The sequence below is a fragment of the Pteropus alecto genome, unplaced genomic scaffold (genome assembly GCF_000325575.1).
Source record: "Pteropus alecto unplaced genomic scaffold, ASM32557v1 scaffold98, whole genome shotgun sequence".
Taxonomy (NCBI): domain Eukaryota; kingdom Metazoa; phylum Chordata; class Mammalia; order Chiroptera; family Pteropodidae; genus Pteropus; species Pteropus alecto.
Window position 1 is genome coordinate 2,856,421 of NW_006443570.1, and position 20,615 is coordinate 2,877,035.

At 47.0% G+C, this 20,615-nt stretch overlaps 1 protein-coding gene and 1 pseudogene across 1 annotated transcript in view; both read left to right on the forward strand.

Annotated features, from left to right (window-relative positions):
* PLXDC1 (plexin domain containing 1) overlaps positions 1-12,488 on the forward strand; it is a 65,244-nt gene extending 52,756 nt beyond the window's left edge. The window contains exons 11-14 of the mRNA XM_015599397.2: positions 1,551-1,686; positions 6,971-7,015; positions 9,179-9,339; positions 10,573-12,488. Coding sequence (XP_015454883.1) covers positions 1,551-1,686; positions 6,971-7,015; positions 9,179-9,339; positions 10,573-10,692 — 462 coding nt within the window. The 3' untranslated portion in view covers positions 10,693-12,488. The remainder of the gene's footprint in view (positions 1-1,550; positions 1,687-6,970; positions 7,016-9,178; positions 9,340-10,572) is intronic.
* On the forward strand, positions 2,853-2,971 carry LOC112473288 (annotated as a pseudogene).
* Positions 12,489-20,615: the final 8,127 nt, after the last annotated feature.

Sequence of the window (20,615 nt, forward strand, 5' to 3'; positions counted from 1 at the left end):
CACCTTCCCCCAGCCTCTCCTTGCCAATTTTAGGCCCTTCCGCAAAAAAAGGGGTCTCAGTGAATAAACGAGACTTCCTCGGATGAGAATGTGTGTGTGTGAATTTCATGGATTCTTAGCAATTTCATGGCAGCCCAGAGTTAAGGAAGCCTGAAAAGTCACAAGGATCATGCAGTCCATCTAGCCCCCTACATACCTACACCAGTGCAGATATGGCCTTGATTCTTGGGAGCTGGGTCAGAAAGAATTTCACAAACAACCTCCCCTCCTTCTGGAGAAGGACTAGAGAGGGCAAGAGGGTCTCACTTCTGATTCCATAGCCACCTGGTGCTGAGGGCACCTGCCCATTCATCTTGGGGAGCTTGACTAGCCCTGGGAGACTAGCCCCCTCCTCACTCTCATGGGAGAGCTTTTGCTGAATAGGGGGGAAATGAAGGGGAGGGCTTCTATGTCAACACCCCCCCACACACACACACACACTCTTACCTCTGACCTTTGCTTTCCCTGCAGATGCTCCAGCGGCTTTGACCGATACCGCCAGGAGTGGCTGGCCTACGGCTGTGCCCAGGAGGTGAGAGGCTTAAGTGAGACAGGCTGTGGGGAATAGTAAGGGCTGTCAGCAGACCCCTTCCCTGGTAGCCTCTCTCGAAGTGTCTTTGGCTCTTCTCTCCTCTACCTGGGGCTTGGATCCTCTGGAAGACTCTACCCTTAGATGACTGCTGGGGCTCCAGCCATCAGGCTTTTGAGGGAGGCAGTCGTTCTGGGAGTGAGGAAGGTTATCGCAGGCTCCTCCCATTTAGAATCCCATGCAGGTTCCTCCTCACCGCTGGAATTCCAGGGTGCTCCACACTTTGATTCTGGATTTGATGCTCACACCTTGTACTAACCCGACAGACCTATTCATCCATGTGTCCTTTTTCCTTCCCTTCCTCTCTCCATCTCTTCTTGCAGTACAAGCACTTCACTTCATTCTGCCCCGCACTTACTCTGATTTAATCCTAACACGGCCCCAGGAGCTAGGGGCCAGTGTCCCACTGATCTGAGTGGAAAAACGATTCTCAGAGAGATTTATTGACTTGACCTGCATCTCACAGCTCATGAGATCATGAGATACCAGGCTCAGCATTTAAATATAAACCCTCAGACCCCCTTGCCAGCCACTCATCATTGTCTGTTTTATTAGTAGGGCCGGGGGAGCTGCCCTTTCCTTGCCTTAAAAAAATCTTGTCCAGCAGCCCACTTCTGATGTTGGCTGTAGGTGAATGTGCAGATTTGCTCTATTTATTTAAACTTGGCATCTCAGCTCCTTCCTTGAGGAAGGATTCAACAGACAAATAAATTGCCTTGTAAGATAAGATGCTTACGGGATAAAGTGGAAGGCTTAAAAGCATTCAAGGCCCAGCTTCAGTTAGATTACCATGCTTGGACCATGGACTAGAATCTTAAGTTTTCTGGCTGCTGAGGGATGAAAGTGTCCCCATCATTCTCATGTTTGTGGCATGCCCACTGTTGAGGCCTCTGTCCAGGGCAGCGCTCGGTCTCTCTTACAGGCAGAGGGCAGGACGTGTGAGGACTTCCAGGACGAGGACCACTACTCACCCTCCTCTGACAGTTCCCTCAGCCCCTTTGATGGAGACCTCAGCACCACCTCCTCCTCCCTCTCCATGGACAGCCTCACCACAGAAGGTAAGGGTGGGGAGAAGGAAGAGAGAGGCCATGGGGAAGGCTACCTCCTAGACTATCACTGTCCCCAACAGGGATTATCTCAGGGAGTAAGAATTGCCACATCCATTCACAGATGAGCAACCTGAGGCTCAGAGAGTTGGGGTCACTTGCTGGTGAGAAGCAGAATCAAGTTTAGAACCAGTGGACTCCATGCCCAGGCTCTAACCACTGTGCTGGCCCACGTCAGGGCTGTGGGATGGAATTCACCTTGGCGAGGGGAAAAATTACGTCCAGCCCAGGGCCAGGTATTTTATATAGGATCTCAGTTCATCTTACTCGCAATCCTCACAGAACCTGTGAGGTCTCATCCCTGTAGCAGGTGTAAATTCAGTCCACACATTCAAATGTGAGAGAAAGATTGCCTCACTTTTCTCTAACCTCCATCCTGGCTCTCAACCCTCACTCAGCTGGAGTGCGGGAAATCCCACCTCAGCCCTTTTTGGGGCTGGGCTCCCCGCCCCTGTGACCTTGTGTAGCAGAGGGTCAGAGTAGGGCAGCTGTGTTCATCTTGGTTGCTGCTGATCCATCCCTGTCTCTTCAGGCCTGGCTGTCCCCAGGGACTTCTCTGCCATCTTGAGGCCTCTGGGTCTTGTCGAAGCTGCTAGAGGTCCATCCACCTGGAAGCACCACACTTGGTCTCTGAAAGCCTGTGCAGGCCCCTCAGGAGCTCTGGCTAGGGCTGAGAAATTTCTCTCTTTTACTCATTTTCACGTAATCTAGGTTTTAGAGCCTTGCCCTTAGGCTAAGACCAAGAGACCTGTGGGCTCTTACTACCTCCCCAGAGCCAGATGCTTCCTAGAAAGAGACAAATAGAAAGGAAGAAAGGAAACAAGAAAGAAGTTAATATTGTAAAACATTATTCAGCCACAGTTCCATTGTGTAGATAAGGAAATGGGTTCATAGGGGCAATGTAGGTTACTCAGGGTTATGCGAGGGATAAGTGGTAGAATGTTCTTTTCATGGGGTCCCTGCCTTTCTAAATGCAGCCTAGAGAACTGGAGAACTAGGGCAGGAACCCATGGACCTGGCCAGAGGGGAGTCATAGAGGACAGAACAAATGACAGTGGGGAAGGGACAGTGTGCCAGGTTGTGTCCTAATGTTGTACACACATTAATAATCAGCTCTCATCTTCGGCCATGCGACGCTGAACAAGCCCGATCCCGTCTGATCTCGGAAGCTAAGCAGGGTCGGTCCTGGTTAGTACTTGGATGGGAGACCACCTAGGAAGACCAGGTGCTGTAAGCATAAAAAATAAAAAATAAGGGATTATAAGCTTACAAGTTCCTTGCAATCTGTGAAGTCAACTAAAAAAAAATCAGTTCTCCTAACAATCCTGTATGCTGATGCTTTTTTATCCCCATTTTATATAGGAGACACTAAGACTCAGAGAGGTTGATGACTTGCCCAAGGTCACACAGCCAGGAAGAGGTCTCAGCCAGGAATCAGGTCTCACCTGGCTCCAAAATCAGCCATCCTGCCCATCAACCCCACTGCTTTTCTCAGTGTTGAAAGAAATGGAAAAAGGTCTTCGTGAATTCAGGGAACAGGGGAAAATAGTGAAAGGTGAATAAACAAGACAGATTCATCTGGCTCCCATTACTCAAATTGCCCAGGAATCGCAAGGAGCCGGTTAAGGCCTGGTATTGAGAGCAGAGTTCCTGCTGGTGCCGTGGAGGATTAACTAAATTAACTGCCCTCCAGGGAGTTAATAATCAAGTCCAGGATGACCTTCCAATTGAAGGAAATTCCACTTAAAAGGAAGAACCCCCTGGCCAGTCACCCCTGAATTAACCCTGTGTGCTAATGGCGGGCACACTCAGAGCCCAGCGCTTGAGGGTTTACTGTCTGATGAGCCAGAGTGTCAGAGGCCAAGTGGCTGTGGTGGGTATGGAGAGCCTAGCACATGACATGTGAGGACCAGGTTCAATTCCTGACTTAGAATTATTTTGCCCCCGACAGTCTTCTTCTCTCAGGTTACTGTCGTGGTGGGCTGTCCCCATACAGACGCAGCACGTCTTATTGGCCAGTTTTATTATGTGTGTATCTCCTGCCAGCCAGAAATGTCTCACTTCTGTGTGCTGTGTAATAGTCCCCAACAGAAAACATTAGTTAGAGTGAGGGCAATTCTGGCTCTATGTCATTCCAGTCCTGGATGAGGCAGCAAAGATTTTCAAGTTACATTTTAAGAAAAAACATTTTGATGCTGACTTTGCCCACACTCAATTCTCAGGGCATCTCCGCAAGATAGGTTTCAGTCACCCTCCTGCCTGTGTGATTACAGCCCGCACAGGGAGACTTGTGGAAGCAGGCGAGAGACAGTCTATCTCAGGGTACAAGGAGGGAGATGTTGCAAAGGAAGGGGATATAGAACTCCAGTCAGAGGGACCCGCTTGCTCAGAGCAGAGTTGAAGAAAAGAGAAGTCAGTGGGAGCAGGCTGCTGGAGGGTGCGCAGACCCCTCGGGCACCAGCCAGCGGAGCAGAGGAGCAGAGGAGGCCAGGGGAGCAGGGGCTGTGGGGGTTGGGTTTTATGAGTTGTTCACTTGCAATCGAATGCCACTCACTTAAGTGAACCAGAATGACCTCTGAGTGGTAAATGACTGCCACAAAGCCCATGCATTTTATTGCAAGGACAGACAGACCCTCCCCTGGAAAACATGCAGTGAAAAAGCTCATGTGATGAACAGCTGAACAGGACATGTTGATGGCAGCAAAAGGTGACAACTAACTACAGAAAGATGACAACTCATTCAATAAACATCACACACATTTCTTCTTTATGTGAATTTTCATGGGACTAGACCACAATCCATTAATTAGGGAACGAATTTGCATTCCATGGACCCTCAACAAGATGGCATCTGGGAACCACCCCTTGGTGAGTGGGAGAAAAGCTGTTGTGGGCACAGCGTAGTCTCCTTTAGTCGCTTTGTAGGAAGGGCTGGCTGTAGGTGGCACTGTATCCTTTCGTCTGCCAGGAGTAGATGTGGACTGGGCTACAATGTATTTTCAATGGTCTAGATTGGAAACAAGTTGATTTGAATCAAATTAATTTGCCCAGTGATGTTTAGAGTCGATATTGATTAACCAATTCATTATTTTCAACTTGCAATAACAAAATAGACTCAGAAGTGTGTTTAAATACCTCAGTCATTGAAATTCCTGAAGAAAACATAGCTTTCTAGTATAAGTCTATAACTCTGTTTTGTTTTGCTTTCGATTTTTAGGGTTGCTTTTAAAATCTGATTTCTTTATGATCATGTAATAGTTAAATGATGATTTACATGGTTCCAAAGTCAAATCTACAAAAGCAGTTATATTCAAAGAAGTTCAGTTCCTAGTTTTCTCTCCTTCACCCTATTTCCTCTCTCCCCTATAAAGAGTCATTTTTAAATTTGAGTTTTTGATATTTCAAGATTTTACTGGAAATGAATAGCAGAGCAGGATGCCATGTCCAGGCACGGGAGTGGGAGGTAGCTGGGCTGGGTGTCGAGGACCTCACAGTCTAGAGAAACAATGGGACCTGAGATGCTGCAGAAACAGGTACCAAATGCAATGGGACACCGAAGAGGGCACACCCATGTGTCCTCTGGGAAGTGACAGCGCCAGGGCGAGGTGAGGCAAGTGAAGCACTCAACATAAGGTGTAAAATTTCAGGAGGCACACACACACACAAAGCAATAATCAGGATAAATAATATTTTAATGCAATATTTGTAAAAACCAAAATTAATGCCAAAAATTCCATGATGAACAAAATATTAAAATTTTTATGTAAAGGCAGGACCAGATCCTGCCTCACTTGTCTCACCCCAATGCCAGCACTAGCCCCTACGCAGAGGGCAGTTTGGGGCTGGGATTTTTGAAAGAGGGACAGTGAACAGGAAGAAGGGCATCTGCTTCAGGAGGAATAGAATTGACAGCAGCTCAGAAACATGCAAGCCAAGGGTGTCTGGAGAGCCTTCTTATAGCCACTGCCACAGTGTTGAGTTGTGGCGAGTAACAGGAAGAAAGAAGACTGGGGACAAATTGCAAGCTCCTTAAATACTTACGAACAAAAGGGAGCCAGTAAACCCTTTAAAATGACATAATGGTGGAGGTGCTGGAAGGTACTGGAAGGGGAAGAGGAGCAAAATGCATGTCGTCAGCCGTAAATTGTGGACTGGTTCTATTTGTTTAAAATGTTGGTGCTTAAAGCAGTCACCTGCAGTCATCTAGACTGGTATCAGTCCGTGGCCTGTTAGGAACTGGGCCACACAGCAGGAGGTGAGCGGCAGGTGAGCAAGCGAAGCTTCATCTGTACTTGCAGCCGCTCCCCAGCGCTAGCATCACCGCCTCAGCTCCACCTCAGGTCATCAGGCATTAGATTCTCAGAGGAACACCGATCCCTGGTGCCAAAAAGGTTGGAGACTGCTGGTCTAGAGCATTCTCCTGACAGAGAACTCATGCTTTCCTTTCCCCATACGACAGCGGGGAGGAAACGCAGGAAGGGTCAACCGCTGGAACTTATTTAGGAAGCCCCAGAGAGCACACCCTGAGGTGAAGAGGGTGTGGGTATGGAAGTCGGAGGCCCACATTGTACCCTGGGAGAAGTCTCCAGGCAAATCTGATTTTGTGACACACTCACCCCTCCTCCAATCCTTCCTCAGCTTCCCATTGCCCCTTAGGAGAACGTGAAAGGTCCTTAACTTGGTTTCCAGGCAGCCTTCCCCCCACCCCCAATCTTACCCTCTCCACCCCCCAGCTACACTGAACTTCTCTTTTATTTCCCAACTGGCCAAGTCCTTGCTGACTCTGGCCCTTGCCCATACTCTTTCCTCTGTTTGGAACGCTTTTCTTAGCCCCATAGCTCACCCCTCCTTTGCGACCCCTTTGTTAGGTAAGGCCCCCAGTCAGAGCTTTATTATGTTGGAATTTAATGGTCCCTCCATACCCCCTTGTTAACTCCCTGAGGGCAGAGACCAAATGTATCCCCAACGTCTACTCCCAGTGCTCGGCTCATAATTAACACTCAATATCTGTTGAATGAATGAACATGAGACTAGGAAAAGTTGACTTGTTCATGGCCTTCTACTATTATATTGCTGGGTGACTTTGAGCAAGTCACTTCCCCTCTTTGTGCTTCAGTTTCCTTGCCTCTGAAATGAAGGATTGGACTGAATGTCCCTCAAGTCCCATCTGAACCTAAAATGACAAAGGCCATAATGATTCTACTAATCTTGTACTCTTTCTCCTTTCTCTTGGAAGATGACACCAAGTTGAATCCCTACCCAGGAGGAGACGGTGAGTATGGTAAGTACGGAGCTGCCTGCCCCTCCTGGTCAGACCCATTGCCTCTTGGACCCACCCCAAAAGAGGGTGCAGCCATCACCTGACCTCTTTGCTTTTATTCTGAGTGGAGAAGGGGAGAGCAACAGCAGCCTGAGCTTCCCAGAACTGCTGGGCGGGAAGGCAGGGACTTCTGGACTAGGTCCCTTAGCCTGAAGGAACATGTGTTGACATCTAAGCATTTCCCATCTCAGTCAAGATGTAGTTCTTCAGGCCTCTCTGCTCTTGAATATCTACCACTCTAAAAGGAGTGAGAAGGGGCGGGGGAGGGCTGGCTACAAGGGCAGGCATGGTGGTGTGGGGCCTGTGGCCCTCTCTCTGCCTCTTGCCCCCATGGGCCTCACAATCAGTGAAGGATGGAGAGCAGCTTCTTTCACATTAACTTTCCTTTGATTCCCAGCCTGCATTGGTGGAGAGTACACAAAAGTTGTCCACCACAATTTTTATAGGGTGCCAGAAGGTGGGGTTCCCTGCCCCAGGATTACCTGGGACGGTAATCTCTCTGATGACATGAGGTGGCCTCACCTACCCTCCCCTTCACTGAGAGCCATCTCAGGCCCTTGCTGTAACCACTGCAATGGGGACATGGAAATGCTTTCCAACTTCAGGGCCTGGGAGGTCTGGGGTCCCAGAAGGAGAGGAGAGGCTGTTCATGCAGCACAATTTGATTGGGTCTCACATCAAAGACAGAGCCATCACTCCTCTGTGTGTAGCGGGTATGAGTGTGCATGTGCCGTGAGAGGTGTGAGGGCAGGGGCGGGGGTGTAGGGCAACTCAGCCACGTTCCCCTCGCTCTGTACCATGTAGCTCGTCAGCCCAAGCCCTGACCATCAGATCATCAGGGTCACTGCAGGCTTCGGGCTGGTTGATTGCCAAGTCAGGGGAGACCAGCTTGGGGCATGTCACCTCAATTCTCCCACCTGTTGGCAGAGAGAGCCACTAACCGTGCACTGAAGTGCCCTGGGGTAATTCCTCTCCTGGGTTTCCTCTGCTTGCAGAGAAGAGGAGTTGGGGAGGGCCATGACTTTGGATGCAAGCAACATCCTATTAAAAATCCCCACCCCCTGCTGACTCTCATCCCACCTACTAGCTTTGTAAATAAGATCAGCTATCCCTCTTGTTTACATGCTCATCTGCCTCTATTTCATTATCTCCACATCCCTCTAGGGTAGGGAGAGGAAGCAAATAGCCACCCCAGGTAGTATCAGAAAGTTAGGCTTCTAAGTAACTGGCATTGACTGTGTCCTTGGGCAAATCACTTTACCTCTCTGTATTTCCATTACCTCAACCACACACAGGAAGGATGGGACTAGATGAGCTTCCAGCTGGATAGTCTATGAAAATACTCAGTCTCCTCCTTGGGATATGTTTCAAATGCTTGGGATATTCTCAGAGAGTGTCTGCTGGTTTATTAGCCCTCAGAGGACCTAGCTCATTTCTTTTACTGAGCTCCTACGGTGGGTTGGGTATTTTTTCTAAGAGCTGAGGACATAGATGTATAAGACACGATCTCTGCCCTTCAGGAGGTCACAATCTGGTGGTGGACAGTGACAGGAAAAAAATATGGTCACTTTGCTATCATAATACCTGATACTTATTTAGGTCATCCAAGATACCAGCCATGGTCCTCAGTACTTGACATGAATTATCTCATTTTAACCCTTACAATAACCCTAGCAGGCAGTTATTATTATCCTTGTCCTACAGAAGTGATAACTGAGACAGAGAGAGGTTAAATAACGTGCCCAAGTTCACACAGCTAGTAAGTGGCAGAGCCTGAATTTGAACTCAGGCAGCCAGATTCCAGCTCCCAAACTCTACCATCACTTACGCTTTGTGAATTCCTTAAAAGTGCCGATGTGGCATAGGTATCGGAGAGATTTCTTCTATGATCCTTATTAGACATTTAGACAGCTTCAAATGGTTTTGGAAAAACTTCCTGAACCGTGCCAAGTTAATGCCATGCTCATGATTCCACTCACTCCAGACCCACCTTTTCATGCATTTGGTAAATAGACCCGAAGGTTCTGTTGGCTTTCATCTCTAGACTTTGTCAGAACCCAGGACTCCGTGGCCCCACCTTCCCTGATCCCCCGAAGCTGCCCTGCCATAACGATCTTTCTACAGGCCTTGAGGACAACCTGTCCCCCAAGACAAAGGGCTCCCCTGTGCACCTGGGCACCATCGTGGGCATTGTGCTGGCGGTCCTCCTCGTGGCGGCCATCATCCTGGCAGGAATTTACATCAGTGGCCATCCCACCTCCAACGCTGCGCTCTTCTTCATTGAGGTCAGTGTAGAAATTGGCCACAGCTCTGCTGTCTGCTTCTGCATCAGCGTTTCCCCAGCCTTTGGGTACCTGCCTCTGCCATCTCATCCCTTACCTACCACTTGCCTGGCTCCTGTTCTCACCTGAGGAACCCTCATCAACTGGCACACCTCACAGTGGCTAGTGCCCTTTTAGCCCTCCACTCCCAGGGCTCTGCACCTCAGAACTCCCCCAGTCCTCCTGTCCTGTCTGCTTTTGCTCTCCCCTTTGTAAAATCAGAAGAGGCCCTGGGGGAAAGGAAGAAGGCCAAAAGTGCTACACGTGCCCACTTAGTGATGTGCAGCCAGTCCCTAATGATTTATGGTCTGTCATGGCCAAAATTCCAGGCCTGGTGCTTATTCAGAGCCATAATGGAACTGAGGTCTCTGCCGATTCAGCTACTGTGTGAGTTTTTTGATTAGTTATCGACAAACTATAATGAGTTGCTCTCCGGGAGCTTTCATTGAGGATGCTATAGTTTTTCATATCTCAGAATTCAGAAGAGCCAGCCCAAGATATATGGGAAATAAAGCCCAGGTCCCTTCACTCTGGGTCACAGAGCTCAGCAGCAACTGCCCCAGCTGTCTTCTCTCGGCTTCTCACGGGTTTTCTGCATGGTGCAGTGGTGGCGCTTCTGGGACCACGGTCTCCTCCAGGCCGTACAAGCCCACTGACTGCATTACCTGGAGGCCCAGGTCGTTCTCTCCTCTTTGTTTAGACACCCCCTGTTTCTCGAGAGTCCTAACTAGTCATTCTAAGACTTAGCCTACTGAGTGTCACCTAAGGGAACTACAGAGCCCCAGCCACAGGGATGCTGATAGTGCAGGTCTGAGGCAGGCCCAGGAATCTGCATTTTCCTAAGTCCCCCGGCTGACTTTGATATAGCACCTATACTGTCTGGAGGGGTACCTTGGTATTTCCAGAACCTCCCAGGTCATTCTGTATCTCCCCCACTTCTTCAGTTTCCACAGTCTCAGGGTTCTGTGTGTTGCCAAAGCTTTCACCTTATGTCTTGCAGCCCACATACTTCTGCAGGTTTCCAGCAGTTGAGGGGTTACAGCAGGGACCTGTCTAGAAAGAGGGGCCCTAAGCTTCACCTGGCTTTCAGTAGACCCCTAGTGTTCTTGCAAAGAGTCTCAGCGTCCAGCACTGTCCTGGGGGGTGGTCCCCAGTGGGTGAGGATATGCCTGCTGACTGTGGTCTGTGCCCCCACAGCGGAGACCTCACCACTGGCCGGCCATTAAGTTCCGAAACCACCCCAACCACTCCACCTACACAGAGGTAGAACCCTCGGGCCACGAGAAGGAGGGCTTCGTGGAGGCCGAGCAGTGCTGAGAATTCCAGGTTGCCCCTTGGAAGGGTAGGACAGAAGACCCAGGGACCCTCAAAAATAAAAGTCAAGCAAAGCGGAGAAGTGATTTTTCTTAGTCTCCTCTGAACATACTCTGGCTGGGAAGACAGCACAAGGGTTTGTGGTGCCAGAGCTACAGTTTGGCCGTCGCGTCCCAGATACTGAAACAGGGGTCAGAAAAGCAACCACGTTGAGTTTTTAAGGAACAGTAACCTCATTTCATCCTGTTTTGATGAAAGCGGTCATGTCTTCTGGGGCTCTCAGTGGTCTACTCTGTAGCTGCCCCGGAGGCCCCCTCCCATGTGGAGATGGCCAGATGCCTGCCCCTGGGCACCTAATGCTCCTGCATATGACACAAGAGCACTGACATCTCGGCTACCGCATTCCAGAGTCCATAGACTCAAGAGCTGGTCCTCCTGGCTATGGATTCGGCGCATTCGGTCCCCACTTTTGGAAGTTTGGAGAAGGCGTTCTCTCCTTCCATTAAACACAGGTACAGCTGCTCTCAGCAATTTGTCAAGCCATCGAATGGCATGTTATCATCAGGGGAAAGCCAAAGGAGAGGAGAGAAAAGAACTCGTGGGGAAAATTGCATCTTTAAGCTTTGCTCCCTCAACTTGCCCTTTCTGCTGAGAACCAGTACTTCTGCATCAGACGTGTGTGCAGTGCAAGTCACGGCTTTGCCCTAGCTGGGCCCAGCCTCGGCCAGGCGAGCCATGTGGAGCTGTTTATGCCGATGCTACATTTGTTGTCCATTGTATTCACTGGCCTGTTCTTCTGTCAGGGCCAGTAAGTACCTCCAAGGGCAGAGCTTGCCTGATTACTGTTTTTCCTCTTCTGAGCTGGATTTTGATAACCTTTAAGAGAAACAGGATGGTTTCTTGAGACATACCCAGCAGGGAACTTGAGACATACCCAGCAGGTGAGAGTCTGTTGAGAAGCAAAGCTGCCAGAGTGGTTGGGACAGAGGACTCTAGCATGGGAAGGAGGGACTTTCTACATAAAACCTTCATCTGGAAAGTTGCTTCCATCTCTCTAGCTCTGCCAGAGCTTTGGGAGCAGAGAGTTTAGGCTCCAGAACTTAACCTGATTTTAAGGGAATTCTGTCCCAGAAATGAGTCGGGGCTGCTTCCAAAGTGCATTTAAAATGAAAACCTATAGCTCACCCTCATTCGAAGTAAAAGATATCAGCAGTAAATAAATGTTAAATCACAGTCTCCCCTTAGTCACGCCGCCTTTATGCATGTCATCGGGACGCCGCAAAAGAAAGAAGTTTAAGTACACGCCTCCTCCGGAGGTGGGGGTAGGGAGTGCACAAATAACCAGACACATCTAAACATCTGACAGGTGGTTTTCCAGACACTCCACGGTTTATCCTCTGTGAGGACACCAATGACAATCAGAGTAGGAAACGTACTGGACCTTGGCTATATATATATATATATATTTCATAAACAGACAAGGAAGAGCTGTGGGGAGAGTCAGAATTTGAGAAAGAAAAAAGACAATGCAGCAGAGGGAATAAAGTTTTTTTCAAGTTTCTGAGGGACAGAAAGGTCTGTAGCAGAGCTCTCTTAGTGAGAGAAGTGCAGCCAGGCACCGAGATGATCTGGGCTCCCAGCACTCCTGGTCGGCAGGAGGGTGATTTTTGCTCTTGCCTGACTAGCAAAGCATCTATGAACTTTATGTGTCTAACACGGCCAGTGGGGCCATTCTGTTGTGACCAAATGCAATGCACGGCACCATTTGTCCCAAACCCAGCATACTTCTTCCCAATGGGAACTCTCCCAGCTGTTCTGGATTCTGAAACAGAAAGAACACCGAGAGTGGAGAAAGGGGCAGTGATGCTCTGGGGCCTCTGCCATAGCCACCGGTGCCTCGGCCAGCCTGGTCAGAGAAACCTGGCTGACCGCCGGGATGACAGTGGGGAGGGCGGTAGAGCTATCTGGCAGCAGGTAGCCTGGTTTGTTTACAACAAACAGCATTAAAGATGTGTCTCTAAAAGAGGCCTCTGGATATCTCAAGCCACAACATGTAGCCCAGTGCTCCCAGGAAACAGAGCCAGGCACTCACAGAGTTAATGCTGGTCCCAGCTCCTCTTACGTTCTCTCATGAGACAAGCATTTCTTAGACAGACCCAGGAGGAGCTTTATTCTGATGTTTAGAGCTGGGTAGCTGTGGAGAGTGACCAGAAGGAGGCTTCGGGATCTCGTGGTCAATCCTCCGAGTTTAGCCGACAGTCCAGGAAGGCAAAGTAGCATTTCACATTACTGTGCGCGAGCGACCACAGAGAGCTTGTAGATTTCCAGGCCCCTCCACCCCACAGGCGTATGCAATCTCCAAGGAAAGCAGGTGGTTGACAGGTACCTTCTCCACATGGTATCTCTGGGCATCCTCACAGAGATCCCAGTGGATGGGGTAGGAAGTTCATCACTGCCACAGGAAGCTTTAACCCTGTGAAATAAGGTTCTGGAGAGCCATCCATGTTGTACCAGAAATCGAATTGTCTCAGAGAAGCTCTGTTTTACACTAGAACTCTTACAAAAGCCAACAAGAGCATGGGAATAAGAAGAGGAATGAAGAGTCTGAGTGTGAGACGGGTCCCTGGTTCAGGCTGTGGGCACGACCTCATTCTCCTTTAATCAGCCACTCCTAGATTAGTGGGCATGTTCAGGGATTCCGATTCTAGAACATGAGATCATATGAGCCCCAGCAATCCACTGACTCTGGAGGCCACTTCTTCAGGTCTCAGCCTGGAGCTGGAGGTTGATGTCCTTTTGTCATTATTAGAGTTTCTCAGTGGACCTATGAAAGCAATTTTTAAAATTCAGTATGTTTCACCAGGGCTCACTCTGTAATGTATTCCTGTGTGTGTATATGTATATATTTAAGCATATATGTATATAGGCACATATACATATACATATATACATGTGCATGCACACACGTGCATTTTATCACTAAAAACATTGGATGAAGCTGTAGCTATGCTCAGCCTGTAGCTTAGTTTGTTAAATTAAGACTGGCAACTGCCAGCCAACCACACTATTTGAAAAGCAGAGTGTTCACCACTTGAGCTGATCACTCATCTGATTGTGGGCAGAGCTAAGACTCTCTTCTCCAGGTCCTGGAACAGATAACAGATTTTCTCAGAGCACTGATCAGCAGCTGCACCCCAACTCCCTGGCCCTTAGAAGCAACACCAGGTAGAGTCACAGAAACCAATGTTTCTCTTTCTTTCTCCATCCTCACTGCTCTCCCACCCCTTCAACAAAAACCTACCTGAATTTACAGCACAATATGAGGGATCTGGGGGTTGAGGACATCCTAGCTGTCCTTAATACAATGTACTCATGGATTTAGTATAAACTCTCTGCATGGATTCTCAGTGTTAATAATAAAAGGTAACATTCTTTTACAACTTCTGCTGTGTGCAAAATAAAGTGCAAAGGATTTTGAGTGACATTCTGCAAATCGCCACATATACCTTAAACCCAATGACTGCCATCTTCTCTACAGACCTTCACTAAGGCATATAGGAATAACCTCCAGCAATCTGCCCAACAGGGGTGCTTTTCCCAACCTCCTGTCTCACCTCTAGAAGAAACAGCCTAGAAAGAGACCTAGAATTTGTTTATTTGGGGTTTGTAAATCCCTAGAAGTAAACCTCCTAGATTTCTAATCTACGATCTAGAGTTACAAAATAAATCTGTATAAGTTGATGCCGCTGCCTTTCTAGAAGCTTTGCATTCAAACCACGTTAGCAGCTTCGTTGTGTTTTCATTACTTTGTGTTTTTTGCTCACAAAACATGGTTAAACAAACCAAAACAGAGAGGAAAAAATATGAATTCCTTACAGACCAAACCAGTTATGCCAAATTTCAGGCTCCAAACAAGCCAATTTATAAATAAACATGCTATGTTTGCCAAATAAAGAAGAGTATGTTGGAGAAGGCAATGTGGACTGGTGGAGAAAGCACCCAGCTAGGCAGGGAGTCAGAAGGCAGGAGCTGTAGCCCCAGCCCCAGTCCCTGAGGAGCTGTGTGATGTGGGCCGAGTCACCCAATGTCTCCGGGCCTCCGTGAAGTAAGGGGGTGGAAGAACTAATTGATCTAAAGTGGGAATATGGTCCTCTCCCTGGCAAACAGCCTTACCTGTTGTGGTTGGTTGGTTTGTCTGTTTTCAGCTCAGACCAAAGCATCCCTTTCTTTTCCATTATCCTGATAGGGTGACTTACTTGTCTAGGTTGCCCAGGACTTTCTCAGTTCTAACACTGAAAGTCCTATGTTCCAGGAAACCCCTCAATGGTGCAACGTTGGGACAATGGGTCCTTGGAGTCTATCTCAACCCCATTGGCTGAAGAGATAATGTTAATAATTTCAAGCGCTTTAATGTCTTAGACCTAGCTATTCAAAGTGTGGTCCATGCAGGCATCCCCTGGGGGTTGCTTGAAGTGTAGAACTCAGGTCCACCCACCCCGCCCCCTCTGAGTCAGAATTTGCATTTGAGCAGCTTCCCATGAAATGCAAGCAAGTTTGAGAAGTATTTCTGGGAAACAATTTTACCTCCATAATCACAGTTTCTTGGGGAGGCATTATTCCCCCATTTCCCAGATAAAGAAACTGAGCCTCAGACGGTTGGTTTACTTGTATTTATTCATTTGATTCATACTCTTTATGCACCTACTCTGTGCCAGGCACCATTGAATGACTTACCCAAGACCACACAGTAGTAAATACAGTAGTCAAAACAATCCCCAAACCCAAGTCTTCGATTCTCATCATTCCCTGTGAGCTATGGAGTGGTGCCAGAATCACGTGGCCACAGTTTAATATGGAAGTAGACCGTAGATTAAATGGAGGCCTTCCAGACCTGTAGAGAGCCTCAAAGAGATGCATAATGATTACTTTAGATACACATTCTTGGCTCATGGAACTTTGAGCTTATCATCTATTCATTTACACATCCTAAGAGCTTGAAAATGTCCTCATTGTTGCTACCTCCTTTTTATCCCCACTCCCTCACTCCAGTGACCCACCCCACCATGAAGGTTTGGAGCATTCTCCATAAGGCTTACAGACACCAGGGCTATGCCTCTGTGCTATTTAACTTCCTGAATGGAGGACAATGAATGATTTCATTGGCCCTGAGGGGACTAGAGCGAAGGGAGACGGGAAGAGAAGAGATAATCCTTACTTGAATGCAAAAACCAAAGAGAAGTTCTTTGGGGGACGGTTTTTCTGATGTTCATAAAACATTTTTACATTTGGTCCCTAGGGATAGGTAAGTTATGTCCACAGTTTCCCGCAAAGCTAAAAGCACTGAAAAAGAAACATCTGAATATAAGCCAATAACATTCATCACAGAATCCCAGTCTTGGGTTAGAACCTTCCCTTCCAGCTTTAATCTTTCCTCTTCAAAGTTTTCTATTTAGAAATTGATTGTCACCACCATGGGATCAGATGAAATGTCTTAAAGGTGTAATTAATATAAGACTCACCACATCCAGCTGAGAAAATCTGGAAATCCTCAAAAAAGAATGGGTAGAGTATCTCTTCCATCCATCTGCCCTAATGTCCCCCCAGTTTAGAACCCATTCTGAATTCACAGATTAGCTGATCTCAGTAAATTCAGATGCGGTGGGTTAAGTGCCCTCTGCCTTGACTCCCCTCTCTCAAGGAACAGTAAAGTCATTTTAAGAATCCTCTCCTCATTGCCAAGAGGGCAGCCTGCCCCAGGGTCCACCCTCTTCATTCTCCAGAGCTGCCGACAACCCTCTCTATTCCTTGGGGCTCTTCTCCCCCAAGTTCCCCATAGACTGAGCAAAACCTTCCCAACTATGCTTGCTTTTCCTCCTGCCTCCAAAGACAAACACTCGACCCTCTTCACTGGGAAAGAGGAACTAATACTAACAAAACTGGGCCTTAGCAAAGCCTACAGTCTGTTTACCTTTGTCCTCTGAGATGACAATGATGGTGGTGGTGGTGGCAGTTCACATTTACTAAATGTTGACTATGTTCCAGGTACTATTTTAAGAGATTTATTTATATTATCACCTATAGGGCAGATACTATTGTCATCTCTACTTTACAGGGGAGGTTACTGAGGCATAGAACACGAGGTCACCAGCTGGGTCACTAAGGCAAGGGAACTAGAATTTGGCAAAGGTAACTAGAAGTCAGCTGGCAGGGCTTGCCCACTCTCCTACCTTCAACGCTTTGACTTGCCCTCTATCAAAAGCTGTATGGACCCTTTTCTGGAGGGCTACTATCTAGTGAACTGGGAGTCACTCCCATCTCTGGGGCCTCCAATTTAAAACTTGCACTTGAAACTGAGGTAATAGTGCCTCTTCCCACCCAATTCTGCTTCCTGATGTCCATGGAGGAATGAACCATGTTGGGGTGTTCCTCCTGTCCTTCTGGCCACATATCTTAGAGGTTGATGTTTTTTCTTAACTACTGAGCCCAGTCTACGGGAATGGCTCTCTTGTCCTGTGGAAAACCAATGTCCATAAAGCCCAAGACCGATTTGCCTACAACCACACAGAAAGCAAGAGAGCCCAGGTTGCTGGTTCTCAGAGCCAGCATGTGTGGGAGGCAGGTAAGAGCTTGGGCTCACATGCCACCAGGCCTGAGTTGAATGCTGGTGATGCCACACACCATCTCTGTGACCTTATACAACTTACTTAACATCCCTGCTCCCTTTCAGCATCAGTTAAATGAAAGTGATGAAAATAATGGCACCATCAGGGTTTGTGAATATTATATTCCATTGTCTGGAGCCAGGCATATCACTCAGTAAGTGCTCCAGAAGTCTTGTTAAAGTTTTTCACTTGTTAGTTACTAAATGCAACACGACCTAGTATTCAGGGCAGTGAATGGATGTTCTGGCGCTTTCTGCTGCCTTTATGCTTGGACATCATTTCCTCCAGAAGGAGGCGCTTTGCTGGGTGACCAGCTCTGCTCAGCAGGCAGTTAGCATCTCCCTCTCAGAAAGCCTCCCACTCACCGTAGGATGGGCACAGTCACCAACTGACATGACATCCCTGCCCCCGGGGTGGAAGAGTTGGGGGCGGGGTGGAGACAGCTCTCATTACTCGGAGGGAAACAGAAACAGGCACCACAACGCCTCCTCACTCTTCATTCTTAGCTTTCTATATTTATCTTCAAAATACTAACTTATTTTTCATGTTCTTTAGAGGGATAAAAGCAATTTGAGGAAAGGATAGTGCAGAATTCAGCCTGCAGAAATCAAACGCTGGAAACTTCCCTCAGTTTCCAGATTAATTTTGAAGAAGAGTCTCAGTACTCAAGGCCGACTGTTTTGTCGGTTGACTGAATGCGGCACTGGGTTTACTTTTCTAGTTCCTTTGAAGCCTACATTAGATTACTTACCTATCGCAATTCCTTTTTAAAAGCAGTTGAAAATAATAAAGCACCTACAATGAGATCTGGTATATAACAGACACTTGGCATATTTGTAGAAAAGATGAATGTAGAGCAAGAGGCACGCCTCTTAACCTAAACAGAAACTCTTTCTCACCTGAGAAATCCCTCTCATGGAAAGAGAAAAGGTGAAAAACTTCTGTGTTCTTTCAAAGGCACCTAAAGCCAAGACAAGTCCCGGTGTGGCTCTCCTGAATGCAGGCCGGCTACAGGCTAACAGGCCCAAGGAGGGTAAGATAAACCTCCATGTCTGCCTGAAGGAGGAACCTCTAATCCTTAGGGCCACAGAATAACAGAAAACCCAAATTTAGAGTCCTCGTTTCTCCCCCTGTGTGCTTCCCCTCCTTCAGGAGAAGAGAAAGCTGATTGTCCCAGCAGCCCCCGGAAGTGGGGCAAGAGACAATCAGACATGGAAGCGTTTCACACTCACACAAGCCCCAAGGCTGGATCTGCCAGTTTCTGGTTATTGAGCAAAAAAAGTACAAATTAACTCTCAGTCCTCAACACCCAAATATATGACTCATAGGCAGCCAACTGCACAAAGGACATAAAATTAAGAAATAAAGAACCAAGTGCTAGAAGCATTGTGAACGTTTCTAGATTGAATTCCTTCCTGGCCCAGTCTTCTAATCCAGATCTCAGTTTCTGGCACTGGGGGTGGGTGGGAGGGCGGACACTTTCTCCAATACGAACACGGAACACCGGAGGAGAGTGGTCAGCATGGGATTATGGCCCAGGGCAGGTATGAAACAAGCACCTAAAGGCTACAAAGGAATTTCTCTCCTTTGTTTATGAAGATTTACCAAAAAGACCCTTTGGAAAGCAGAAAAGCTCCCATAGAGCCTTCTCCAAGTTTTCTCCAGTTCTTCTGCTTGGATCGGATGGTTAAAGAAATATCTACCACAGTGATTTCTGTTATTTCCATCTGAGTTCCTTCTTTTCAGGCAACTGTGCAGATTTGACAAATAGCAATTACAGGAACCTACATGAGCGCAGGTCTCTCGCACCCCTTGTACTTCCTACACCTGAGTAAAACAAAGCTCCCATCATTTTGGCTCCTCTGCCGCCTCCACTCTCATTCATAATAAAAGAAGCCCTGTATATGGCTTTGCGGCTTTCAAAACACTTTCACACATTCAAGTCTCAAAGGCAGGGCAATCCAAGATCATGCCATGGGAGCCATTGGAATATCTCACTGCCGTCCTTCCCCCAGCCCGGCCCAAGCATGATGCTGAGTTCACGACCATACTTGATATTGATAGATCTTCGTTTTCAAAACACTTTCTCAATATAGCATCTCATCTGAGCATTGTAGCTCTCGTTTGTGGTTGGCAAGGCGGAAACTAGCATCCCATTTTAAAGAGAAAGAAAACTGAAGCTCAGAACACTGAATGATTTTTCCCAGGCCCCACTGCCTCTGACCAGAAGATCGCATCAGAACTTCGATGCCACCCACCACTAATATAACAACAACAGCTAATGTTTATGGAGTATGGAGTATCTTTCGTGGTCCAGGCAGTGCTAAGCATCTCATAGGCATTTCAGCCAGAAGGTACAAAGGAAGCCAATGACCTTCACTCACTGTTGGATTCCCAAGGATGTCAATCAAAATGCGCTTCTTGGACACCTACCCCGGGCCCAGCAAAGCAGTGAGACAAGATGTAATCATGCAAAACAGAGAACAATAATACAACCTAATCCATATTTATGGCCTAAATTGGTAAGCAGACAAAACTCGCAGAGTTGTCATAGCTCAAAGGAGAATTTAGATGGAAAATTTCAAGCTGCATTGCTCAGTGTGGTAGCCACTAGCTACACGTGACTATGGAGCACTTAAAATGTGGATGGTCTGAGTTGAGATGAGCTATAAATGTAACGTATATTCTGGATTTTAAAAACTTAGTACAAAAATAAATAAATAAAATAAATGAAATGAAAAGCAGTACCAAAATCAGATTGCAAATGTATCTTATTAATAATTTTTATATTGATTACATGTTGAAATTATAATGTTTGGCATATGTTGGGTTAAATAAATTATTAAAATTTTCACTTGTTTATTGTCACTTTTTAAATGTAGCTACTAGAAAATTTTAAATTACATATGTGATTCACATTATATTTCAATTAGATAGTGCTGGTTTCAAACAACAATCAGTCATCAACCTGTTTTAGATGCCTAACTAAATGCTAAGCACTTTATGTGCATTTCCTTAATCTTTGCATCATCTTCATGGTTTCATTATTATTCCATTTTATGGATGAAGAAGCCATGGTTTAAAGTAGTTAAGTATATAGCTATTAAAAAGGATAAGTTAAAATTATATGTATTGTGATGGAAAGTACCCACGATAAATTATTTTTTAACTGATCATCAATTATCAGAAAAATAAAATATGCTTGTATAATTTATTTTAAATTAAGACATTACATAACTTGCCCATAGCCATCCAACTAACTGT